This window comes from Zosterops lateralis, assembly GCF_965231275.1.
Source record: "Zosterops lateralis genome assembly, chromosome: Z".
NCBI classification, from domain to species: Eukaryota; Metazoa; Chordata; class Aves; order Passeriformes; family Zosteropidae; genus Zosterops; species Zosterops lateralis.
In genome coordinates, this window is record NC_139800.1 from 33,319,431 (window position 1) to 33,345,078 (window position 25,648).

General features: G+C 39.9%; 1 protein-coding gene across 3 annotated transcripts in view; it reads left to right on the forward strand.

Moving 5' to 3' along the window:
- Nucleotides 1–2,432: 2,432 nt before the first annotated feature.
- The window catches only part of SH3GL2 (SH3 domain containing GRB2 like 2, endophilin A1), a 101,136-nt gene continuing 77,920 nt past the window's right edge, over nucleotides 2,433–25,648 (forward strand). Inside the window, exon 1 of one of the 3 annotated variants that reach the window (XM_083883934.1) lies at nucleotides 2,433–2,450. In XM_083883934.1, coding sequence (XP_083740060.1) covers nucleotide 2,450 — 1 coding nt within the window. In that variant the 5' untranslated portion in view covers nucleotides 2,433–2,449. Of the gene's footprint in view, nucleotides 2,451–16,154; nucleotides 16,919–25,648 lie in introns of those variants that run through there. The other 2 variants (XM_083883931.1, XM_083883932.1) reach the window with 2 other exon arrangements.

Genomic DNA, 25,648 nt, shown 5'->3' on the forward strand with positions numbered 1-25,648 from the left:
CTGCAAGTGTACCATCACATAGAAGTGCTCTGTGAGGTTCTAGTTCACAAAAGAACAAATCAGTCTCAAATTCAATAGGAAGGTGCTTATCTCCAGGAAGTTTTGGATTAAGTAGCACCCAAGATGCTATTTCAATCAGTTTTCAAAATAGTGACTGCATTATCCCATTAAGAACAAACAAACAAACAAACAAACAACCCCCCGAAGCAAATGCAAGAACAAGAAAAATCACCACTGTTGCTACAGCAGTGGTAACATACTTTGTGACACAGAGTTTCAAAATGTTTTAGTCTACCAGGACAAAAAAATCCTGTTTGTATCTGTAGAACTTTTCTTCCTTTCAGATGCATTTTCAAAACACCTGAAGAGTGCATCAGTTTGGTTTTCTTTTTCCTGGAGAAAGATATTAGAATGCCAGGGATATGTGAAGAGTTCACACCCTCACTGTAAAGATCATGACCCAAATAAAGAGTGCATCTTGAGTTAGCTAATGAGGTTGTAACTGCTCTTAACTCAGCCAGTTGTTTTAATTTGAAATCTGAACACAGGACACTGCTGCAGAATTTGTAAATATACAGGGAATAGAAATGAAGGAAAACTATTCTTCATATAATTGTTTAAAAAGCCAAATGAAAAATAGAAATATTCTCTTTCTCTATTTTCAGCTGAAAAGCAAAGTTGCCTATCCACTAATAACTAGTTCATAGTGGATTCAAAGCTGGCAAAGGATTTTTCTCCTGTGCTCAGTTTTCTCTCTGGAAACTTCATGCAGATTATGATCACTGTACTAATCAAAGAGGCGATCACTTTGGGAACCATCCCATAATTCTGTCTTCCCTTTGGAAATGACTCACTTTTACAGAAGTTATGTACTATTCCTTATATTTAAGGAAATATTAAACAGTATTCAAAATCTCTCACTAATCTTTCTCTCATCCAAAATAAAGTGATATGTGAATTTCCATCTGAAGCCTCTCCATACATTGGCTTTTATGTTTAGAATAAAAAAAATGTTAGTTACCATATCTGATAGAAGTATATACATTAAAATTTTACTTCATGGGATGAGCGAGACCAGACAATACAGTAATCCACTTCTTTTAGATGATATTGTGTTTGGTGCAACTAATGCCACTGTTCTATCTCTCAAGGAACCATAAACACAGGGCATTATTTTTAAGAAGTTCGTTTGATGACTTGGACATTCATTTTTCTAGTTTCCATTCTACCTACCATCAGAAAGAATGGTATCATCTCAGGTGCAGGTAACTTCCTATTGCATCATCGTGACTGAAGGGAAGGAAATGGAAATATCAAAGATGGCATACAGATGAAGTAAAATCTAACATGTAAATTAGAAAGCAAAACAGCTGTCAAGTGGAATAAAGACAAAAGTATAACAGTGCATCAAAAAGATAAAATATTTGGGGAAAGAACTATTATGAAAGAACAAAGAGAAAAAGATAGTAAGAAAATAGTTTAGTGAATGAGGGTCCGGAGGAAACACACAAGGGAAAACAGATTTCATGGTTGTGAATTTGTCAATGACTGCTTTGAAAATGTATGCGAAAGACTGTTCCTTGAATGATTAATACAAGTTGAGTGTCTGATATGATGCCTATTTTTATCCTCTTTATACAGTGGCATTACTGAAATTATCTAAATATGTGGTAAAAATAATGTTAAAAATAATGTAGTAGAAAGATCAGAATAAGAATAGGAGAGATTTGGGGCTCTTTGTAAGTACTCCATGGAATAACAATTGTGTTTGGTCTTTTCCCATATGCTATGAATAACTTCTGAAAGCACGATGTTGAGGTTTTTGGAAGTGATCTAAGGGTTTGTTAATAGCTGTAAGAACAAAGCTGCAAAATTTTTAGCCTAATATTCTTTGAGCACAGAATCACAATAAACAGTTTCAGTACTTAATTTCTCTGTGGCAGTTATGCTATACTGGTTTTTGCTTCCTAAACATGTCTACTAATTGTGATGATATGAGAGTTTAATGCACTGAGGTTTTTTTTCCTGTGAATGCTAAGCCACTGACATTAAGCAGCTTGAACTGAAGATATTTATAGTTTGGCACTGTCTGAAGTCTTGGATGTTGAAAGGGAAAGCAGTAAGTGCTTCCTTCAATTATTTGTTTCTGACTATCAGCTTAGACTCTTGACATTCCATCCACATCTAGGAGCAGGTGGCCTGTTTTGTCTTGTATTCACTAATGTTGCTGAAATATTTAAAATTACATTAGTGAGAATGGTCTGATGACAGCACTGTGCTACCTGACCCATGATCCAGGGTCAGCTTCCAATTTTCAAGTATTATGACAGAGGCAAGTGAAGAGCAGTTCCACTTTGAGCAGTTCTGAAGACCATAGGGGGTTCTGAAAGACCAAAACACAGATGGAAAGGAGCATTAAAGTGCTTCTCTTTATAGCAGGCCTAAGGCAAGTCTTATTCTTTTTCACTCTTCTTCTTGAAAAGAAAATAAAGAATTAGTTTTTAATACCTGGATGAATTTATTGCAGAATCTGCTTTTTTTTATTGTTCTATATTGGTTTTGGTTTTTGTTTTTTTACATTTAAATTCATGAAGCCAAATGAAATTTTGGGAGATAAAAATGAATCTGCACAATTTCTATCTCCTCTGCAGCAGGTCTGACTTTCTCACTAGCCTTAAACTTCAGTTTGTAAATGGAACTGTGCAGAAAAATAAGGATTATTAAAATGGATCTTACTTTTAATACGGATATTTAATTTAAGAATTATAAACCAAGAAGTAGTAGAAGGAGAGTTCAGGGCCGAATGTCAGTAAGACATTTTAGTTAATCTGCTGAGCAAGGACTGCACCCCTGAAAGTTTAAAATCATCTCTTAGAAGATCCTTCAAGTCTGCAGGGAAAGATATTTCCTTATATTGGATATCCAGACTGGCATAATTGGAAAAATAAGCCTTCTGCAAGAAGTTATGGACACTTGAAATGTACCAAAAACCCGCCTGATTTTACCGGTGTTATCCTTTGTTCTAACAACTTACCTATAAAATATGGTCTGTGAGCATTTCAACAAAACATTATAGGTACTTAATTAAATAGAGTTTATTTTTGCTTTTTACGTACACATCTTATGGAAGTCTCTTTGGGACTTCAGCAAAGCATGCCTCTATTTGTTTAACTAGGAGAGGAGATACCTCCCATGTTAACCAGATTTCTCTTTCCTTCCTCACTCACATATAATATTTCATTTAGAAAGTATTTTCAATAGTTTCCAGCAAAATAATACTTTTAAAATGTTGAATGTTTATATCAACATATTTTTATTGATTCTGAGGCATTTTTTTGGCAGTTTAGCAAAGCCTCAGTGTAAATTGCTGCTACATTTAAAAGACAAATTGACTGATTGCAGTGAATGTGGCATTACGGCAAAGAGGTTATGTTGCAAACATAACAAACTCACAAATGATATTTCTTTCAAGCCACGAGGAAAAGAGATTATTAGAAAGAGATCCTTGCTTCAAAAAGTATCATAAATTTTAAAGTTATGGTCTTATTTTAAGATTTTTTCTTCTAGAAGGCAGCCTTCAAAACTTGCCTCTCTAAACCTGCTATTCAACAAGAAATAAAGGTCACTTAAAGGTTAAAAAACATCAGACAAGTGAGTTTTTCAACAAGCAGCTGCAGTCTTCTAATGGCAAATTATGAAGAGTATCTGAAATAGATTCAAACTAAAAAGGAAGAAAGAAGTATTAATGAAAAGGGGAGGAAATTTCAGATTACAAGGATTCCCCAAATATTATAAAATAGGCAACTCAAATTAAAATACTTCCGCCTCTAACTATTTTTATAATTAGTTCTTCAGTCTCTCTTTTCCCCCTCCATCATTATGAGATTTTCAGGCTATTTTTGTAATGAATTAAATAATCTCTTTATAGCAGTTTGCAGTCTCTCTAGGAAAACAAAAGTATTGGGAAGAACCTGTGGATTTATCAGGTAAGCTGTGAATTCTGTGTCTTGAAAACCTAACATTATCCGTGTCTTGAAAACCTAACATGAATGTCAACGACTGGTTTAGTTATACAATCTTCAGTTAGTAAGAAGTGGAAATACCTGAATATATTTCTCCCATTGTAACAATCTATCTTCTGCATATCTTTTTATTAATATAATAACAAATGTACTTCCCTCCCTCTAGCCATGCAGTCTTCTCTTCTATTCTGCCCCCTGCAGTGTTATAATTAGCTAAATGCCTAATTTTAGGCATTTAATCACTAAAGAGTCCACATCTAAGCTGACAATCTAGTTATCTTTTAGACACTACTGACAGAACAGAAGGTAGTCATGTCATCTGAAAAAAGACAGATGAATCAACTAACTTCTGCTTTAGAAGTAGATCTATCTCTTTGTTATTTAAATAGAGAGATACAGAAATAACTTAGATGTACTCTCAGTGAATTTGCAGATGAAACCAAGCTGAATGATGTAGTTGATACTTTAGAGGGAAGAGATGCCATCCAGCTGCACAGTGACAGGCTTGAGAGGTGGGCCCATGTGAACCCCATGACAAGTGTAAGAAACTGCACTTGTTTTGGGACAAACCCAAATGAATTAAGACTGGGAAATGAGTGGGTTGAGAGAACTCCTGCAGAGGACTTGGGGTATTGACGGACACAAAACTGAATATGACCTGTAAATATGCACTCAGCCCAGACAGCCAGTTGTGTCCTGGGCTGTATCTAAAGGACTGTGGCCAGCAGGATGAGGGAGGGTATTCTGCCCCTCTGCTCTGCTCTGCTGAGACCCCACCTGCAGTGCTGCATCAGCTCTGGGGTCCCAGCACAGGAAGGACATGGGCCTGTTGGAATGAGTACAGAGGAGAACCATCAGCCTGATCAGAGGACTGGAACACCTGTCCTGTGAGGAAAGGCTGAGAATTGGGGTTTTTCAGCCCAGAGAACAGAAAGCTCCATGGAGGCCTTATGGGAGCTTTCTAGTTCCTGAAGGGAGCTTACAAGACAGCTGAGGGGACTTTTGACAAGGGCATGTAAGTGATAGGAGGGCAAGGCTCAGTGGTTGGTGTAAATTAAATGTTAGGAAGAAATTCTTTACTGTGAGGATGGTGAGCCACTGGAACAGGTTGCCTAGAGAAGCTGTGGATGCCCCATCTCTGGCAGTGTTCAAGACCAAGCTGGATGGGGCTCTGAGCAACATGATCTAGGGAAAGGTGTCCCTACCCATGGCAGGGGCTTTAGAAAAAGATGATCTTTAAGATTCCTTCCAACCCATTCTGTGATTCAATATCTCTCCTGTATATAGAGTGAGGAGATTATTATTCCTCAATTTTTTTCTTCTTTTCAATGCAATTTGTTTACAAAAATTGAGAAAGCTCGTTTAGTTCAAAGTTCATTTTGTTCCACCCTAGGGATTTCCATAGGCTCGTATACTGTAGCAGTTTCATGTAAATCAGAGTTGTACGAAAAATGTAATGTGGATTTAGCTTTGTGACATCAGACTTGAACACAAAATAAAGGAAGGCTACTTACATTGAAAAACCTGGGAAGATGCTTATGAATTTTCTAAATACTGTCTCTTTTGACTGTATAATGAACAAATGACTTGCAAAAGACACTTTTTTCCTAACTTTTTTTTTCTTTGTGCAAGGCTTGGTGGTTCAAATATCATACACAAGACTCTGAAAGAACAGAGAAATGTAATAACTGTGTGTGGAAAAAAATGCACAGTTCTCAAATAACAGGTGGGAGTGGTTGTGAATCCCTGCAACAGTTGGATATTAAACCACTGGCATAAGCATATCTATTCAAACTAGCTAATTTCTGGATTGTTCTCAATAGTAGTACTATCATTCTCTGGTATAATGATGGTTGTTATGTGTCTATATGTCGGAGATAAAACAGGAAATAAAAAACCAGTACCTTTTGGCTAAAATCTGGACAGGAAGGAATGAAATGAGCCTAGCCAGCGCTTCAAAGAAACCAGGTGTCACAGAGTCCCAGAGATGGTGTAATATTATATAAAATATTGTCTAGACAACATTGATGACCCCTTTAGGGATCTCTTTTACTCAGAAAGAGATGGATTGAGGAGTTTGAAGAGTTCTCAAATCCATTATTTTCTAGTTGATATTCTGCTCTACTTCTTGTGAGTCATTTACACTTACTGCATTTTAAATACTAAGAGGCTAAAGACTGGAACTTTCCTGGAAAGATATTATGCTCTGACAGGAATCTGCTGCCTGCTTTTGTGATGCTCTGTCTTGCCCACAATGCAGTGCAAGCTTAGAAGAAGCACCAGGAACTTTGTTCATTTCACCCTGTCTTACCTTCTGAGGTTGCATTGAGTCTCTCATGCAGGTATAGAAAAGGTTATGGGAAAAAAGGTTATGATAATCCCACAAAATTTTTGTGAGTTACTTTGTCAAATTTTGGGGAAAATGCCTGAGAGGCATGCAGAAAAGAAGCTGCAGAGAAGAGACAAGTAATCTTTGTTTCTGCAGGGCAAGACTGTTTTTGGGGGGGGTTTATAGTCAGTGGAGCAGCAGGACTTGTTTGTTATCTATTTTGTGTTTGTAGAAGCAGAAAAATTAATTCCTTTTTCTTCTTTCTAGTTTATATCTTGAGGTTAGTCCAAACAATGGTTCCTGATCAATTAAATTAAGCCAAATTCATTGATTGTATGACCTAGCTTTAGCCACTGGAGAGGCTTTGGTAGTTAATTCATCACTTTCATGGAACTGCACAAACTGTTATAACTCAAGCCCAGTCATACAATGATGGACAAAAAAACTACACGGGAATTCTGAAAGCCCCTCCTGTGCAGGGAAGAGAAGGAATATGAATCATCTTGGTAGCTGAGAGAAGTGTACTGGTTACTTAATTAACAGAAAGGAAACTATAAAGTGAAAGCTGTGTGGGTGATGCCAAGCCGTGGCTTGGATGCTCTCCCTGTTTCAGCTTCTCTTACTCAGTGAGGGGATGGAAACACAAGGCTGGGAACCTGGGATGTTCTAGGCTCCTATTTACACTGGTGCTTGTACAGTAGCAAGCCTCGTAAGTGTAGAACAGTCCACTTAATGAGAGCATGATGTACAAAGGCTTCTTTTTTTCCAGTGTGAACATCAAGGCTAGAGAACTCAAGGCATATGTGTTTGTGATTGAGGTCCCTGGCTCAATGCTTACCTGGGATCAGTTACATGGTGCAGTATATACCATTATTAGATGATAATTATTGCAAGATTTTTAGTGAACCTCTTAATCTTTACATAACTAGTGGAAAGAATAAAAAACAAACAGCATGAACTCAGAATGGAGGGAGAGGGATCACTCACAACACTTAACATCCAAAGCAACAGGTCAAAATCAAGGTGTTTAAGGATCATCTTATTGCAGCTGAAGCATTTGAGTGCACCCATCACCCTTGCATTGTTTCTTTTGTCCATTGTCTGGCCTTTTTGACCCATTTAAAAGTCTCAGAAATTATCTTTCTTCAATTAGGTCAAACCATGTTAATTTTCAAGCCTGTGGAGCCATGGACTTGCTTTAGTGTCTTTGCATTATTCTTTCAGTAAGGAACATTGGGAATTGATCCCAACATCTGTAAACTTTGTTGCTAATATCTGTCAAGAGTGGCAGATAATTCTTCCAGTATACCAAATAAGCACAGACGGAGTAGCCTCTAAACCTGTAGACAGCAAGATGAACAGACAACTGGACACAAAACTGACAGTTATTGGATATTCAATAGTACAGAAAGATCAGTTGGTGCCCAAACCTCACACAGATTTGTGGTAATTGAAACACAAATCTGGGCAAGAAATTTTATGACAGAGGTTAAGAGTTAATGGCACATCACTGAATCAGAATTCACTGCTTCAGTGACTGCTGCAAACCTGAAAGATCTGTTTCTAATATAATTTGTTATGAATTACTTTGGATGTTTCATGCTGACTGCACTGGTTATTTGAATCTTTGAATATTATTTTCACTGTAGTGAAGTCCCTAAAAAAGGATACATTGGAAGGTTCTGCAGTTTCATCTAGTATTTCTGTAATTCCCTTCCAACACAACTCCCAATACAAATTTTCTTGTAATGTTTTATCCTTACTAAACAACCTATGGTTTCATAAAAGAAAATAAATTTGAAAAGTGAGCAGAATCAAAGAACCATAGAATGGTTTGGGTTGGAAAGAACCTTAAAGATAGCCTAGTTCCAAATGCCCTACCAAATCCCCTAAACTTTTACTAGACCGGGTTGCTCAGAGCCTGGTCTAAACTGGCCTTGGATGCCTCCAGGGAAGGGACATCCAAAACTTCTCTGGGAAAGCTGTGCTGGTGTCTCACCATCCTCTCAGTAAAGAATTCCTTTCTGATATCTAATCTAAATCTACTCTCTTTCAGTTTGAAGCCCTTTGTCCTGTCACTACATGCTGTTGTAAACAGTCTCTCCATTTTTCTTGTAGGCACCATTCAGGTACTTGGAAGGTCACAATTAGGTCACCCCAAACCCTTCTCTCCTGGCTGAACAAAGCCAATTCTTTCAGTCTTCCCTCATACGAGAGCTGTTTTATCCCTCTCATCACCTTGGTAGCCCATTCTGAATTCTCTCCAACAGGTCCATGTCCTTCCTGTGCTGGGACCCCAGAGCTGATGCAGCGCTGCAGGTATGTTCTCAGCAGAGCAGAGCAGAGAGGCAGAATCCCCTCTCTCGCCCTGCTGTCCACACTGCTTTGGATGCAGCCTAGGGACTGCATCATGTCCAGCCTCTCATCCTGCAGCACTCCCAAGTCCTTCTTGGCAGGATGGCTCTCCATCTGTTCAACCCCAGCCTGTGTTGACACCAGGGGTTTGCCTGACCAAGGTGCAGCACCTTGACTTGGCCTTGTTAAATTTCATTAGATTACCTTGGGTACACTTCTCAAGCTTCTCCAGGTCCCTCTGGATGGCATTTCTAATGTCCTTGGATTTTTTTTCAGCAAGTCGAGAAAAAACAGCCTGCCATTGATTCTCAAGCCTAAGAATCTCAAGAGCCAGAATCTTCTTTAGAAGGTATGCATTGGCTTGTGTTAGCTGCTTGTACATCATGAGACAAAGAAAGTAGCCTAAAAGTATCTAAAGGATAAAAATACTTAGAAAGATCTCCACTGGGATTAAAAATAAAAGTAAATATAAAACTTCAGTCACTTTGGTACAGCTGGAATTACAGCACAGAATTGAAAAACTGAGTAAGAATTTTTCAACATGAGTATAATTGTGATAAGTTCTCACTCTGTATAATCTCTATCTGAAAGTATTGTTATACATCTATATATAATGAAGCTGTTATTAAGCAAACAGATGAAATATATCATTATGCCCATATTAGATTAAGCCATCTAAAATATTTAGCCTTGCTGCAAGTGCTTTGTTTGTGACAATCTTGCTGATATGGTATTGCAGGGAACTGCTTACCAACACAGAGATCAGAAGGGGCACTCATTAATTTTATGAAGAACAAATGATGCTTACCTTTCCATGTGCTCAGTTTCCTGGGAGTTAGGGCTGTGGCCATGCTGGCATCTGTGCAGCTTAGTAGCTCATCATCTGTTTCAAGGAGACAAAGGACAGAATATGAGCAATTTAGCCTAAATGTTCTGGCAAATAATTTTTTAATTCAAAAATCTAAGTTAGCTGCACACTAAGTCATGCTTCTTGTTGTTCTGTATGCACACAAATACAGACACATGTGTGCATGCCTCTTGTCTACACGAGAAACAACCTGAAGATGTCCAAAATCCACTTTCAGAACTTCTGGTTACTAAGACACAAATGCCTAGACAATGTATAAGTATATCAGCAACTGTGTAAGGTGCTCCAGCATCTCTGAGATGGATCTAGGTTATTCTGTGCTGCTGGGTGCCCTAGCCGTAAACTCATTTTAGATTTATTGGTCAAAGACTGTGTCTTGTCTGCAGGTATCTTTCTGGGTTTTTATGCTGAAGTGGCTGCTCCTACAATACATAACTAAAACTTCCTACTTAAAGAAATGAAGGTGGCTGGAAATTAATTTTAGATGTGATTCTTAATGATCTACTTATTATCCAGACAGGAAGTATTCAGTAAATGAGGGATCTAAGTACTTAGATAACTGTTTGTAAAATCAAAATTAAAGGAGATTTGAAGCTTGAAAAGAACCAATCCATGCTCTCTCTTTCATAGCTAATGGAGCAATAAACTTACTAGCTTACTGCTGGTGGCAAACCACAAAGACAAGATTCATGATTGCATTGTCCTACATTTTTCAAATATGTAATTATAATGGACAAGGCATGACCTTCATGCAGAGCAGCAGGATTTATAGCACACTTCATAGAACATAGACTGGAAGTAAATAAGTATCTTTGGGAATAGACAGGACAGAGATCAGCAATAATCTTACCAAAAGTATCCTGACAGAAAAGACTCTCATCAGTTAAGACAAACAAAAAAGTGCTTGTTACTAAGGTACCATGGAAAGAACACAGACCTTGTTTTCTTTAAGCATGGGGAGAAAAATCCTGCTGTGCTTTAATGAACAGTGCTTGAGGAAGAATACTTATGAGAGTAATGGTATTGTGTCCAGTCAAGCTTTTTGTACTTTTACAAAGAAGAACTCCTGGACAGTGTAGGAAACCTCATCTGTTGATCATCTATTAAGAAAGAAAATGGAAGTTGCAAATTCATGAAACTAGGGACAGATGATTTGGAAGGGTGAATCTACCAAATCTGGATAATCTGTGTTATGCTTGAAACACACAAAAATTCAGCTATTTAATCTCTATCTGCTGTGGTTGGAAGGGTAATAATACATAACTGATAAGGACAATGCTGTTAATCCTTCTTGATTTTATTGGTTTGTGTGGAATGAAATTAAAGGGTTCCTGTAATTCAAACAAAAGGATAGGGGATTTTGATATTTTTCTGCCTTGATTCTTTCCTTGTTAAATGTTTCCATCTTCCCTTGTTTGTAACTTATTACCTATGTCTTGTGCACCTTTTTACCTTCACAAGCTGAAAAAAAAGTTCCAAATCAGTGAAGGAATTAATTTTTTAAAGACAATACATTAATAGATTTTTTGTTTGCTTCTTTATGTCTCATCCTTACATGGCCATCTTTCACCCTTTTAAAAAGTCAGCATTATTTTAATGTTTATGCAATTATTCATTGCCTGCTGGTTTACACAGCTTGGATTTAGCTTTCTTTGCCAGCTGACCTGTAGTAGTGTAGCCAAAATTAGATTTGAAATGAGTGCTCTGATTTTTAATTTCTGGCCTAATTTCTGACTGAGATATAAAGTTCCTGATCAGTTGTGCGTAATTGACCAAACATTCTGTGAAGCCTTTCTTATTCATAAAGATGTTTATGTTTTTCTGTCTTACATAAGTATTGTGAAAATATCAACAAGTATTTAATTTAAAATTATTGACATAGCACCATAGGGAACCTTATAAATACCCAAATTCTTCCCCAGTAAAATATGAATGAATGCTCTAAGAATATTTTGGGGGTTTTTTTGGTGTTACTTATCTGGAAAAATTTGTATTCATAACGCTGTCTGGTTTCTTTTTTTGTGTCATTAAATTTATCTTTGGTTTTTCAATGTGATTTTATTACCCGAATGCTGAACAGAATGATTTGCTTCCATTATGTGCTGGTTTAGGATAAATTAGGGGAAAACCTCCAAAAGGAATCCCCTAAAAAGACAAATGACCACCACCCCTCCCCCCAGCCCTGAGTTTGGGAAGGAATTTCTCTCGGAGGAAAAGTGGAAAAAACCGGTTTATTGACAAATGAGAAAAAAACACTCCCCAGTACAAGGGAAAATGAGTTACTGTGAAGGGAGGGCTGTAGAGCTTCTTTCGTGGGCCCCGGAGATCCCCAGAATTCTCAGGTCAAGTCCGGCGGGAAGGGGAAAAGAAAAGGGGAAAAAAAAAGACAAACAGAAGCAGCAAAAGCCAGCAGCAGCAGGCAGCAGCAGAGAGAAACAGCAGGCAGCAGAGAGAAGCAGTCCCAGAGGCACCAGGCAGCAGAGAGAAGCAGCAGCCAAGAGACAGCCCCGCCACGGCAAAACCAGCCCGCCGAAGGGGGGGCAGCTGTTAGACATAACAATGTAGTCCACGATATGGGATAGGAGGCATTGTCAACCCAGAACATTCCACCCCTTATCCCATATCGTGGACAATAAAATCTTTCATCTCACTTACTCAGACCTTCGACACTTATACGTTTCCTTCTGTTTCATGTCTGACTGATCTAACGCACAGACAATGGTAGTAACATTCAGCACATGTGAGTCTCAACCCACATTCAGATCTCCCTGGGGAACACATCGTGTTGTTCCATCTTTCTGCATATCCACCATGTATAACCCGGTCCTTGAGCAGAGACAGTTCCACGGATGGGTTTGCCTGTACTCGAGGCAGGGTTGATCCATACTATCTTTCCCAACAAACCTCTAACATGGGCCACTGGGGCTTTATCTCCATCTACTATATTAAGGAGCTAGGACTGAGCAGGACCCGCTCGGCTGGTGGAACTTCAGGTGTTAACTAACCAGGTGGCCTTTGCTAAATGCTGCTCCCAATTTTTTAAGGACCCCCCACCCAATGCTTTCAGGGTGGTTTTTAACAACCCATTGTACCTCTCCACTTTACCTGCAGCTGGTGCATGGTAGGGGATATGGTACACCCATTCAATGCCATGTTCCGTAGCCCAGGTTTTAATAAGATTATTTTTAAAATGAGTCCCATTGTCTGACTCAATTCTCTTGGGAGTACCGTGCCTCCAAAGGACCTGCTTTTCAAGGCCCAGAATAGTATTGCGGGCTGTAGCATGAGACACAGGGTAGGTTTCCAACCATCCTGTGGTGGCTTCTACCATGGTCAGCACATGGCGCTTGCCTTGGCGGGTTTGAGGCAGTGTGATGTAATCAATCTGCCAGGCCTCCCCATACTTGTACTTAGACCACCGCCCTCCACACCAGAGGGGCTTCATCCGCTTGGCTTGTTTAATGGCAGCGCACATCTCACAGTCATGGATAACCTGAGAAATGCTGCCCATGGTTAGATCCACCCCTCGGTCTCGTGCCCACTTATAGGTGGCATCTCTACCTTGGTGACCTGAGGCATCATGGGCCCATCGTGCTAGGAACAACTCTCCCTCATGCTCCCAGTCAAGGTCTGTCTTCAACTCCCCTATCTTTGCAGCTTGATCTACCTGCTGATTGTTTTGCTGCTCCTCATTAGCTCTACTTCTGGGGCCATGGGCCTCTACATGGCGAATCTTCACAGGTAGTTTCTCTAACCGGGCAGCAATATCTTTCTACTCTTCAGCAGCCCAAATTGGTTTTCCTCTACACTGCCAGTTTGCCTCTTTCCATTTCTTCAGCCATCCCCACAGAGCGTTGGCTACCATCCAAGAATCAGTATACAGATAGAGCCTTGGCCATTTCTCTCTCTCTGCAATACAGAGGGCCAGTTGAATGGCCTTGAGTTCGGCAAATTGACTGGATCCACCCTCTCCTTCAGTGGCCTCTGCAACCTGTCGTGTGGGGCTCCAAACAGCTGCTTTCCACCTCCGACTCATCCCTATGACGCGGCAGGAACCATCGGTGAATAAAGCATAACGTGCTTCCTCTGCTGGCAGCTGGTTGTATGGCGGAGCTTCCTCAACCCGGGTCACTGGTTCTTGTTCTTCATCTGCGACGCTGAAACTTTCACCTTCGGGCCTTCCAAAATTCCAGAGCGATTCAGTTTCCCAACTCGGGCGCGTTGTGTAATGACAACCCAGAACCGTCAACCCAGAACACATAACAATTTCTGCAAGGACTTAGCATCCGTGCCATCTTCTGGAATTAGTTTGTGTTTTCGCAAACACTTTTTGCTAATTTTTTAATTGTATTTTTAGCATATTATTTTACTTTGGTAGGCAACTTATCAAGTGGATTTTATTATGCTATACATAACTTTGTGCTGAAATTATCCAGCTGCTTTTTAAGAGAAAAAAAATCTAAAAAGCTGTATCAATTAAAGTATGAATCAAGTTCTTTTAGACCTATTGAAGTGAATATTTCCACTGTCAGAATGAGAATGCAGTTCTAAATTGGCAGATTCAACTGTATGTTATGTAAGAACTATAGTGATTTACAACCTAATGCCATAACAGTCCATGAAAGAAAAGGCCTGGGCTTGCATCTATAAAAGTCTTTGTCCTTCTTGCACTTGATTATTTCTTGCAGCTGCAACAATGGCACCATTCTTAATTTACTGTTAGCTTTTTTTTTCCCATGTGGAATAAAAAAGAAGTGCTTAACCTAGTATACTTATTCATTTTAAAATGTGGTTTGGACTTATAGGTATAGATCTCATAAATACATAAAAATGTTTTAGAATCAGATGCAATACATCATAGGCAAACTTAATTTGTTATTGTTTGCTATAGTTTATTAAAACCAGAAGTCATGTCACTAAAGCTGATTTCTGAATTCGAAGCATTATTTAGATTTCTCCACTCCAGGAGAAGAAATCACAAATTACATGATATACCAAAGAGCAGGAACTAAATTAATTTCTCTTTGTCCAAAAAGTGTCACTAGTTGATTTACACAGAGGGGTTTTAAGTCCATTGACACTGATACACATGACCTGTGTTTTAATAAAGATACTACTTTCCACTCCCAGGAATATAGATATTCCAGAAGAAAAAGGGGAAAAAAAATAAAGACAAGAAGTGTGAGCAGAAGTATAAGTGTCAGATTCAGCTGTGAGAATACACAGACAATAATATAGGTGAGTCAGAGCCTTCAACTACAATTTGGGCTGACTTATAGCCAGGCATCATACTATCATTTCAATTAACAGGCAGTGGTAGCAGCAGGGGCCTAATACCCTTGAAAATGAGGGATACCTTGTATCTCCAGCTTACGATCCCAGTACTGAATTTGGCAGACATTTATATGCCTATTTATCTATTATTTATTTATAAAATTTTCACAAAATGTTTGTAGTGGACAGGAACGTACTCCTTTGAAATAGCCAGAAAAAGTTAGATCCCGAAATGTTACCACTGAATTCCACTTACTTAGTAACATGCAAATATATTCTTAATTTTATAAAAATAATTTAAAGATATGACATTTATAAATATCATAGGTTTACTTGTTAGTTCTAACCGTGTTTCCAGACTGAAATGCCCTTTCCCAAGTATTAAGTACAAATGGAGTTTTCTGTTAAAAGCACAATGGCTGGCACAAGAGACTCCCACTCTCTGCCTAGCATCTCCATATGGTCTTATTTTTCATCCTTTAAAACAATATAACTACTAGAGTGGATGGAAATGCTTCTGTGTGGAAACCTGGGACTAGGCCAGAAAGCAGTGCCTCCTACTTATGCTCAGGACGAGACTGTTGCCATCTCCCACTCTCCAGTGAGAAGAGAGGTATTCTCATTTTGCCATTCTTGATGATGAAAAACTTTATAATGCTTCCAAAAGCACTCACAGGACTTCCATTTCAGATCCTTTTATTCACTGCAAGCCACTTCCAGGAACTGCACTGTATCAGTGATCTGGCGGCATGGCTCTGCCTCTGGATGCTCAGAAACGTGGTATTTCCCCATACCTAAGAAGGCTAAGGTGGCATGTGTGCCTGAAGACTGCAGCTGTGCAGCTTGGCTAGGTGCAACAAGCCTGCATGGAGCACCATGGCAAGCCTTCACAGAAGTTTATAAACAGCTTTAGGTGCTTCTGAAAATGCTGTCTAGCTAGCTCGAGAGTAGAGTGTTTTTGTGACGGAATTAAACGCCAGTGTAGCATGGCTGCTTTCGAACAGCTGACGAGCTGTGAGTGTGCATCTGTGTTGTGCTAATTTGCAGCACACATACCCAGTGACTGGTTCAGCCTGCAGAGAAGGATCATTGTGTTTAGATCACATTGCTCATGTTGTTTAGTCTTTTGCTGGCAGAGCCTAATAATTGCTTATTACTGTTCTGCTAGTGTTTGTAACACTGAACTGCTGAAGTACATGACTTTTATCTGGGTTCTAGGCTTTTACTCTCCAGCCAACAGCCAGCAGGTTGGAATAGGTAAGAATTAAAAGTGCTTTTCTATGCATCTCTGACAATCTGGCGGGAGAAGAAAATAGCATTTGTCGAGAGAATCTCAATTAACCGGGCTTTGACTACCAACCGTGGTCCAACGAGGCACGATCAGGCCCAAAGATGCTAGAAACGTGGTGTGGTGTTGTTTTTTTTTTTTTTTTTTTTTTGTTTTTTTTTTTTTTTTTTTTTTTTTTTCCAGAAAACTGGCCTAGTGGCCTTTCAGAAAACATATTCCCTTTGCTACCGCTTTCCTGTCTTGCCCCCACTACCGCTCCGGCAATTTCTTTTCGGGTTCATTCGCACGGCTGATGTCTTTCGGGGACGAGTATCCCAACCCCTGCCGGGGAGGCCGCTGAGCCGAGGTCCGGGCGGGGCGGGGAGGACGGAGCAGCCCCACGCCCGTGACCCGGACCGGGGGTGCCCATCCCGAAGCGCTCGGTCCGCCGGCCGGACGCGCGTGTGCGAACGCTGCCTGCCACGGGCGGGGGTCCCCGGCGGCCCCACGGCGGCCCCACGGCGGCCACTGCCCGGGCACCTGCGGGGCGGGGGCGGCGGGAGGCGGCGCGTCCCGCCCTGACGTCACGGCGCTCCGGCATCGCCGCCGCCGTCTGTCAGCCTCCGCCGGGCGCGCTGCGGTGCGGTGCGGTGCGGGCAGGCTCAGCGTCCCGGCTGCGCGGCTCGGCTCGGCTCGGCTCGGCTCGGCTCGGCTCCGCTCCGCTCCGCTCCGCTCGGCTGCAGCGCGCTGCCCTCGCCATGTCGGTGGCCGGGCTGAAGAAGCAGTTCCACAAAGCCACGCAGGTACCGTGGGGCGGCTGGTCCGCGGGCGGCGTGTGCGCTGTGCGGGGTCGTGCGCGGGTCTCCGTTCGAGTGAGTGCAGGGTGAGCGGGTTTGCGGGTGCCGTGCCCGGTCGTGCGTGATGAGTGGGCGTGCGAGGGGCCGTGTGTCCGCGCGGGGATGTGTGCGGTGTGTGAATGTGCGCGGGAGGCGGGGGGTCTGCAGGGATGTCCATCTGCGGAGGCCGGGCCGCCGCGCCTCCCCACACTCGGCTCCGGCCGCGTTGCGGCAGCGGCCGGGGGGTCCCGGCGTGTGGGAGCAGCTCCTGGAGTGCCCTGACCTCCGCGTTTGGAGCCCGCGGGGGCAGTTGCTGGAGCAAACATCCGCCATGGGCTCGGACCTTCTCTACCGAGATCTGTGCACCGTGTTTTCATAGGCGTTGTTTTAGTCTGACTTTGAGAAAACAGCAGTAATTTGTTTTGTGGGTCTCGACCACAGCTGAAATCTGAGTAATGAGGTTTGATTCTGTTGCTTTAGGCATGGTGTGATATTGCAGGGAGGTCAGGGTGAGTGTTTCACCAGTAGTTGAGTTGTTTCATAATACAAAAATCTGTGTGTTACAGTCTGCAAGGGTACAGTTTCTGACTCAGTGTGCTTTGGGGCTAAATCTAAAATGGTTTCATAGAAGTCAGAGGAATTGCTTTGGATCTAGAGCTGACACCTAGACCCGTGCAGTGTTTTTTTGTGGTGTTTTGGTTGTTGTTGTTGTTGTTGGGGTTTTTTTTATTTGTTTTGTTTTGTTTTTAGGGGTGGGGTTGATTTTTTTTTTTTTTTTTTTTTTTTTTTTTTTTTTTTTTTTTTTTTTTTTTTTTTTTTTGTAACTAAATACAAAATCTCCGGTTATTTCCTTCTACTTGCCATTGCAGACATCTTCAGGTAGGAGTCTTGGTCTCTGTAAGCAATCCATAAATGCAGGTATACAAGATGCATTCAGCTGTAAGACTTTTCAACGCCCGTGTATTTCCCTTTCTCATGCATCTCATCTCTTGTGCACTATGGAGAAGTACCTCCTGAAAGAATGATCCTTAATCTAAGTATTTGCCTGATTTTCCATACCTTACAGTTACACCAGTACACATTATCATTCTGAATGCAATGATTTTATGCCAAGTCCTGCATGGGTGTCACTGTGTCTCACTTTTCATGCCACATTGTGCGGCATCATTGGTAAAATAAGCCTCACAAGAAAACAGCTGCACTCAAAACAGATGCCATAAGGAGCAGGTAAGGGTGCCTGAGCCCATCCAGCAGCGCCCATCTGCTGCTGCTTACTTTGTTGACTTTGTTGTTTCTTCCTCTGCTACCCATGGGTGGCAGGGGAAGCCCAGGAATCACCATTACTGCAATGAGTTCTGGTGCTGAAAATATAAATTTCAGTGTCTGCACTGTCCATGTTAAGAAGCAGGCAAGCTTTAGTACTAGAAGTCTCAGTTCTCCATTAATGTAAGCTAATGGGAATGCAACTGCAGCAGCGGAGGTAAACATCTTTTTTTGAGGGAGCATTGTGTGAAAGGTCTGCATGCTGTTTTTTCCTTCAGATGACACTCTCACACAGATTGTCAGCAGTACTGTCATTTAGAAAGAAGAGTTTTAGCTGTCTGGAAGCAAAATATTTAAGTCTCTGATGCCAGATTTAGCAGCCTGACATCTGATGACCCAGCCGTGGGCCCAGCCTTGACTTTCTCAGTTTGTTTTCATCCAGGCCACGAAGACACATTCATATATGAGAATGACTCACAAGTATGTTGAAGACAGATCTGCTTATTGGCTTGTTTGCATTATGAGTGAGAAATCCACGACGTAGTTGTGCTGACCTTGCTCCAGGGAGTAATCCTTTTGACTAGCGATTAAACCCCAGGTGAAATACAGATTGACATTGCTGCCATGAATGAAGCTTTCCAGAAAGGACAAGACAAATAGGAAGTTTTAAAAATTCTAAATTATTAATTTGGTTCTTATTCATATTTATTTATATGATGTGCTGTTTTAATAGCATCCTAAGTCATATCAAGAACACATCTGGATTGTTTTATGGAATGTAAGCAATTTGTTTTATTTCATTTTTTGTTTTCTGACTTGTGGAATGTCAAACTAACCTGCACGAAGTACTGTCAGTTTAGAAGCCATGCTGAAGAACTTAATGCCTGTCAACTTTCATGGACCAGCTGGAACAGCAGTGAGTCACTGAAAAGCAGGAGGATATTTTGTACCTTCTGGAATGAGTTGGCTGTTCACTATTTTGTCTTTCAGAAAAACTATTTCTCTGTGCAGCAGAGAAATAAAGTTTACAGAAATCTTCCTGAGTTTGTAAAAGCAATGTGAGTCTGGAAGTCCTGACATTAATTACAATTGCAAGATGTTAGACTGACCAGTGTGGAGTGGTTATTATTATTAGGTTATTCATTTAGTTCTAATACCCACAAGGTACGTAAGAAGGAGAAATAACCACATTTGAATGTTAACATGCTGCTGTAGATCTATAATACATCTTGAAGCTAGGAAGGTTGACCTAAAGAGTGTTTTTCCAGAAATGGGCAACAAAGTACTGTGTCACCAAATGGTCCCTTTTTCTTTAGACATGCAAACTCTTTTGCCATAGTGCTATGCCAGTGTGACCGAGAGAATATTGCTTCCTACAGATTTATGTTCAGTTTTAAAACTACCACGGTCACTTTGGGTGATACAGATTTGACAGTCTGGGGCATTTAAACAGACTTGTTTTAAAATAGGATTAGCTTTGTTTCCACATGACTGCATTGATTGCTTAAAATGGCTCTTGTGAAGCACAGTCAAAAGCTTTCAGAAAGTAATGTGAATGAAAATAAACATTCAGAAAGAAATAATTTCATAGGGAAAGAGATTAATGAAAATTCTGGGAATGGCCACATCTGATGTTCCATTGAAAACAAATGAATAAATGTGACTGACATTTAAATAGCAGTATGAATGTGGTGATTTGAATCAAAAGCTTGTAATATGGTTTATTTTTGACCACTGTATTCTGCTTTTATGATACATCATGATTGAATTTGTCTCAACATCGAGACAAAATTAACCAGTTTATACTGTTTTATAGAAAAAAAATGTTTGATATTGAAAGAAACATCTGAGGAAATTACTTCCACTCCACTCATCATTGTCTGTAGCTTGTTAGTGCCGTCACTTTAAGTGGAAAGTACTGTGCTTCTGTCTTTAACAAAGTAACCTGTGAATGGCACAGTTACAAGGATGACTCTGCTGGTTAATAAGAAGCAAATGAGACTCCTGCCTAGCTATGCTGTTTTCCATAAAATTCTGTGGTCTTCCTAGGGTTTCTGTGCTGATTCCGAGAGCCCGTCTACAGGTTCTCTTGTGAAGAAGAGAATATTAGGGTTCATCTGCCTAAATTTATTTTTAATTCCTTGGTCAGAAATGTGTAAAATGTTTTTCAGTGGAATGTATGATGCAATCCACTTACTAGACAAGCTGCAACTAACCAGTTTCTCCTGTTCTTTGTTGATATCAATATTTTTCTAAATCTCTAGTACACTGTGCTTTCATAATATATTCCTGACTGTCCTACAGTGTTGACTGGGAGCTGTGTGTGCTTTTCCAGTGATAGGACATCACCGGTCTTTTCCAGCTCACTGTGGTTGAAGCTGTCCTCATATTGGGTCTGCTTTTCTCCTTCCATCCTTCCATCTCCTATCCTCCCAGCCTCACCCAACAAATAATAGTCAGTTCCTATGCATGTGCAGGTATGTGTGGGAGGTGGTCTGGAAAGCTAGGCAGCATTGTATTTTTCTTAGTGCGAATGCTGCACTGTGTGTCGCTTATGAGGAACTTAATGAGCTCCCTTCTCCTGTGGTTTGTAAACCTGTGAGTAGTCTGAGAAAGGCAGGAGGAGAGCTGTGTGCAGGGTGGTGTGGCTCTGAGAATAGTGCCCAAAGGCTGGAAACCTCTGCCCAAGAGGCATGCACCACTGGCAGTCTGTACGTTTCTCTCAGTGTGGAGCGCTACCTTTTGAGATCAAGGAAAGGGAGCAAATTTTTGATCTGGAAATAAAGACTATTTTTAGAAAAAAAATACTTAATTAGATGCAGAGGGGATTATTTCCACAGCAGGTAGAGAAATTCCTTCTGTTTGTGCACTCTAGTTTGATTGCCAAATCCATTATTCACATTTGGCATAATTCCCATGCGTGCTTTTATTGATATTACATAATTGAAAGGGTGAAAAATTGACTTTAATCTAAATTGATGTTTAGTTGGATACTCTGAAACCCTTCTGAGTTGTTGATAGCTTAAACAGTCTGTACCAGTTGCAAACTCGGTTTCTAAATCTGATTGGAGGAAGTGCTATTTTGTATACTAAAAGACTATGCTTTCTTTTTTCTTTTTTTTTTAAAGATTCTCAAACATCTATTACTGTTGTATCTTTCCAACTGATGGATACACTTTTAATTTTTATGTATGTATATAAAACCTCGAGCACTAAAATGCACCCATCTCTAACTGGAATTATTACATAGCAAGGGAGAACTGGATGCTCTTGGTCACTCATGCAAAACTGTCTTTGAATTTTAAATGTGTTCTCATGACTAGCATACAGATAGATAACATGCTGTATAAAAGTGCTGGAGCAGCATAACTAATTTTAATTGAAGAAAATTTTGCAGAGGTTACTGCACAGAAAATTCTATAGTTTTACGTGACTCCTATTTGCAAATGGAAGGGAGATGCTGAGTTGGTCTGACATATTTCTTGTGAAGGATGGAGAGTAGGGAGCTTGAACATTGACTGTCATGACCTAGTAGTATACCAGTGAAGTCTTTGGCTTTTAAAAGCTGGGCAAGAGTGATGGAGTTGAAAATCTGTTTTGTGGGCCCAAAGGAGCTACTGCCGCTCTGAGTACATCTAAGCAGAAAACTGCAGACAGAATTTAGTGGGAAGTGCCCTGATGAAGGAGACTCTTGCCCCTCTTATCAGTGAAAGTCTGTGGTATGTTCAGGGACAGTCAAACCTCTTCTCTTAGAACTAAAAGGTCTTCCTTCTGCTGCTTTCCAGAAACTTCTGTGACTCTGAGTCTCAATTTTTTTCTCAGGTAGTGGCCCCTGATGGACAGTGGTAGTGCTTATCCTTTTTTAAGTATATGGAGATAATCAGATGAAAGAAAATTGAGCTATAGCATAGTATTATTGTGATGATGTTTGCCACAGCACAATTACCTTGCTTTCAGTACTTATCTAATCCTGCACTTAATCTTGGAGACAAAATAGTAGCATTTTTATAATCTGAGGTTATAGCACGTCACAGGAATCCGTCCAATCTGTCATAGAAGTGCAAGGAGTTAATTTTTTTTTCCTCCCAAGGTGGAGGAAAAACCTAATATATTATTACTGTGTTTACATTTTTCATAAGATTTCCCTTTATGGAGGTTCTTGGGACCTGCATAGTAGAGAATGAAAAATTACAAGTGGTTATTTGAAGTTCAGTATGTTTTCAACTTGTCTGTAGATGGAAATCACTGTGATGGACCTGGACAGAATGATTTGTGGGTATGTAGTTGCACTTGATGTGATAGTGATGATGTTCCTGTGTCCACAATGGAGGACCTGTCTTTATTAATAAACATATTTCAATTTTTTTAATATTCTGTAGGCTGAAATTGGACAGACGTAGATGCTGCATTATTTTATGGTTCACAATGAGTGCAGCAGTTTACTCTCCCTTCTTTGCCCATCATCATTCCCTGCAGAAAGGGAGTGTTATTTGATCCCAGCAAAGGTGGTGCTGAGGCAGCAGCAGCATAACCTTGTGGTTTGGTGTGAGGACCTTCTGAAAGAACAAGAAATTCAACCACTCATTTGGCTATTGCACCTCTTACTGGAGGAGGGCTGGAAATTGACTGCATATCTATTTCAGAGTAGATAGGTGCCACTAGCTGGGATCCTTGTCAGCATTGATGTGATTTTCATCAGGCTGTGTTTTGGTCCTGTGTTCCTTGGATTTGGTATCACTGTCAAAAGTGGATACTATGCTGAATCCTTTGTAAGCAGAAATTCTAAAACAGAGAAAAATATGGCTTTCCCTGCCTTTCCCCCACAATTCTATGACAGCAGAACACACTGTTAAGATGTTTACATTCCCCTCTGCCTCTGTCATATTTTTGTGGATTTCATTTTGATGTTTTTAATAACTTGTGTTATTTATATCTCAATTGTTACTCTTGATTGCCTAATTTCCAGTTTCTATTGGCTGCAAAAGGTCTTTACATGTGAAAAGAGTTTATCTAAACATTTTGATATAGGGCTTGTTTTTCACCTTTGTGTTACAAAATTCAGTGACTGTTGTGCAGAAACACCAAATATGCTGTTTATCTTTCAATTTAAGGTGTCCTTAAACACTAGACATTGCTTTTGCTCTGCATGTGTGGGAAAGAGAGCAACTACAATGAAACAGGGTGGTAGAGAACAAGTTTCATTAGAGATAAAAACTGGGAGTTTTTTTCTTTAGAAAGAAAGTTTTTCTACAAATCTCATTGATTTAGTCTTTCATGACTTTTAGTAGACTATCAGGATTTGCTTTTTTAAGTAACACTAAACAGATATTTTTGCTGAGTTATTTTCCAATCTGTACTTTTCAGCTTTAAGGTATGTGCCAGAAATTCCTTTTCATGCAAAATCAATTTAGATGCAGAAAACCAATTAATAATTCATGAGGTATAAATGTCAAAAATAAATGGTGTTTGCCTTGCCAGATGAGTCACTTAGAGCTTGTCTGCCTTGGAAAGTTAAGGTGTCATAATCTAAAGGCTGAATTGGAAGTGCTGCAATTTTACAAGCATGACTCTGAAATGGATGGGTTTCTTTCTGCTTGTAGAAGAACAGCTTTTCAACTTAATTGAGTTTTTTTGCAAAGGGGGTTAAGGGCTTCAGACTAAGCCCCATCCTTCCACTACAATGAGGGTGCTTGCACAGAACTGGCTAAGGCATTAGAAATGAGCAGTTAGAGTATTTTGCTCTACTAATTCACCATATTAATTTGTTTTTCTCTAGGAATGTTATCTTTGTCATCCAAACACAGTTGGTTAAAACTGTATTTTGCTTCAGTTGAAGTAAAAGGTGGTTTCAGTACTTACAAGCAGGTCCTAACTGAGTCTTCTGTTGGTTGCTTCATCCCCTTTCTTGCATTGGTCAGGAATAAATGGAATTTAGTTTTATTTTCTACTGTTATGAGAGGAATTAAGAACTTTTGAAATAGAGTGAGGCATGAAGAATGTTCCAACCAAACACAAACATTTTTAGGAACCAGAATGTTTGAATGGACCTTAATGTGCAGAATAACCACGAGTGCACATTCACTGGCTAGAGTCCATCATCCAAAGAGCCTTTCACTAGTATTAACAAACGGAAGTTTGTCTTTCAGAAAGAGTGGTTGGATCTTATGTTAATATTTGCAGTTCAAATTTGAGGTTTAAATATACACATGGTGTTCTGAGGCTGGCAGGGAATCTTCCTTTCTCACAAAATTGCCAAAAAATATATTGCTAAATATGAGGCAAATTCACCACTGTCAGAAGTGGATATGACTGTCACAAGCAGTAAACATAATATGCCTGTTTTCTAGACTGCCGTAAGTATAGACAGATAAAATATGAATTTTTGAAGCATGGGAAGATATAATTGCTGAAAGCTGAAGTAAGCTCAGGTAAATTATGTAAATCTTTAGCTTTTTAATGCAGCAAAGTATTTTTTCCCCATCAGACTTTTTCTGTTTTATTTTACCTATGTTAGCTGCTGCTTCAAAAAAGGCACTGGAGCAAAATATAATATAGGAACAAAAGTTAAGTTTTGCATGGTAGGGATAGGATTTCCTTACTAGAGAGAGTAAGAGCCAAAAATATATACAACATCAAAACACATAAAATGTCAAAAGGTAAATAACCTTTTTTTCCTTTGTTTTACAATATTTTCATTCAAAATATGTAAATCATGGTGATTTTGGATCTGTGACTTTTCAAACGCCTGAACTGGAATGTTTTAGGAAGGCTGCACTTTTATGGCCAAAAATCTGTAACACTTGAAATAGAATATCAAAAGCTCTACGGCTTCTGGAAAGTATCCTGGTTTTTTATTTAACTATAGATTTGGGTGGGAGTAAATAACGAGAAAGGAAGATGAGTGAGGGTAAAAGACTGGAGAGATGCACAACAGGAATCCTTGAAAACTGAGCAGAGGTGAATTGTCTGCTCTGGTATGTATAGGTGACTGACTGGAGGGAGAAGGAATGGCAGATATAAGTCAATGAAGCTAGCACTGGCTGTTTCCTGCTTCATTAACCTATTATTTCCAAGATTCCAGTTCCTGATCTGGACACACTGATAATGTGTGTTGTTCCAGCCCAGGAGAAAAGACAACTGTTCCCAAAACACATACAGCTTAAGTATCACCAATGGGTTAATGAGGTCAGCATGAATTTAATAGTGTCTGTCAGTACAGGTGGAATTGAATGTGACTAACAAGGGAAAACACCAACATTGTTTCTAAAATTACAACCCCAGCTATTGCAGATTTCCTGTCTCATAGGGAGAAAGAATAAGGAAAAGGCAAAACTCCATTGCTGCTCTGATTTCAGGATAGTCTTTTAACAAGAACTGCTGAACTGCCATTGAAAAATAAGATTTTTATGACTTTGTGCTTTTTTCTTTCCCTCA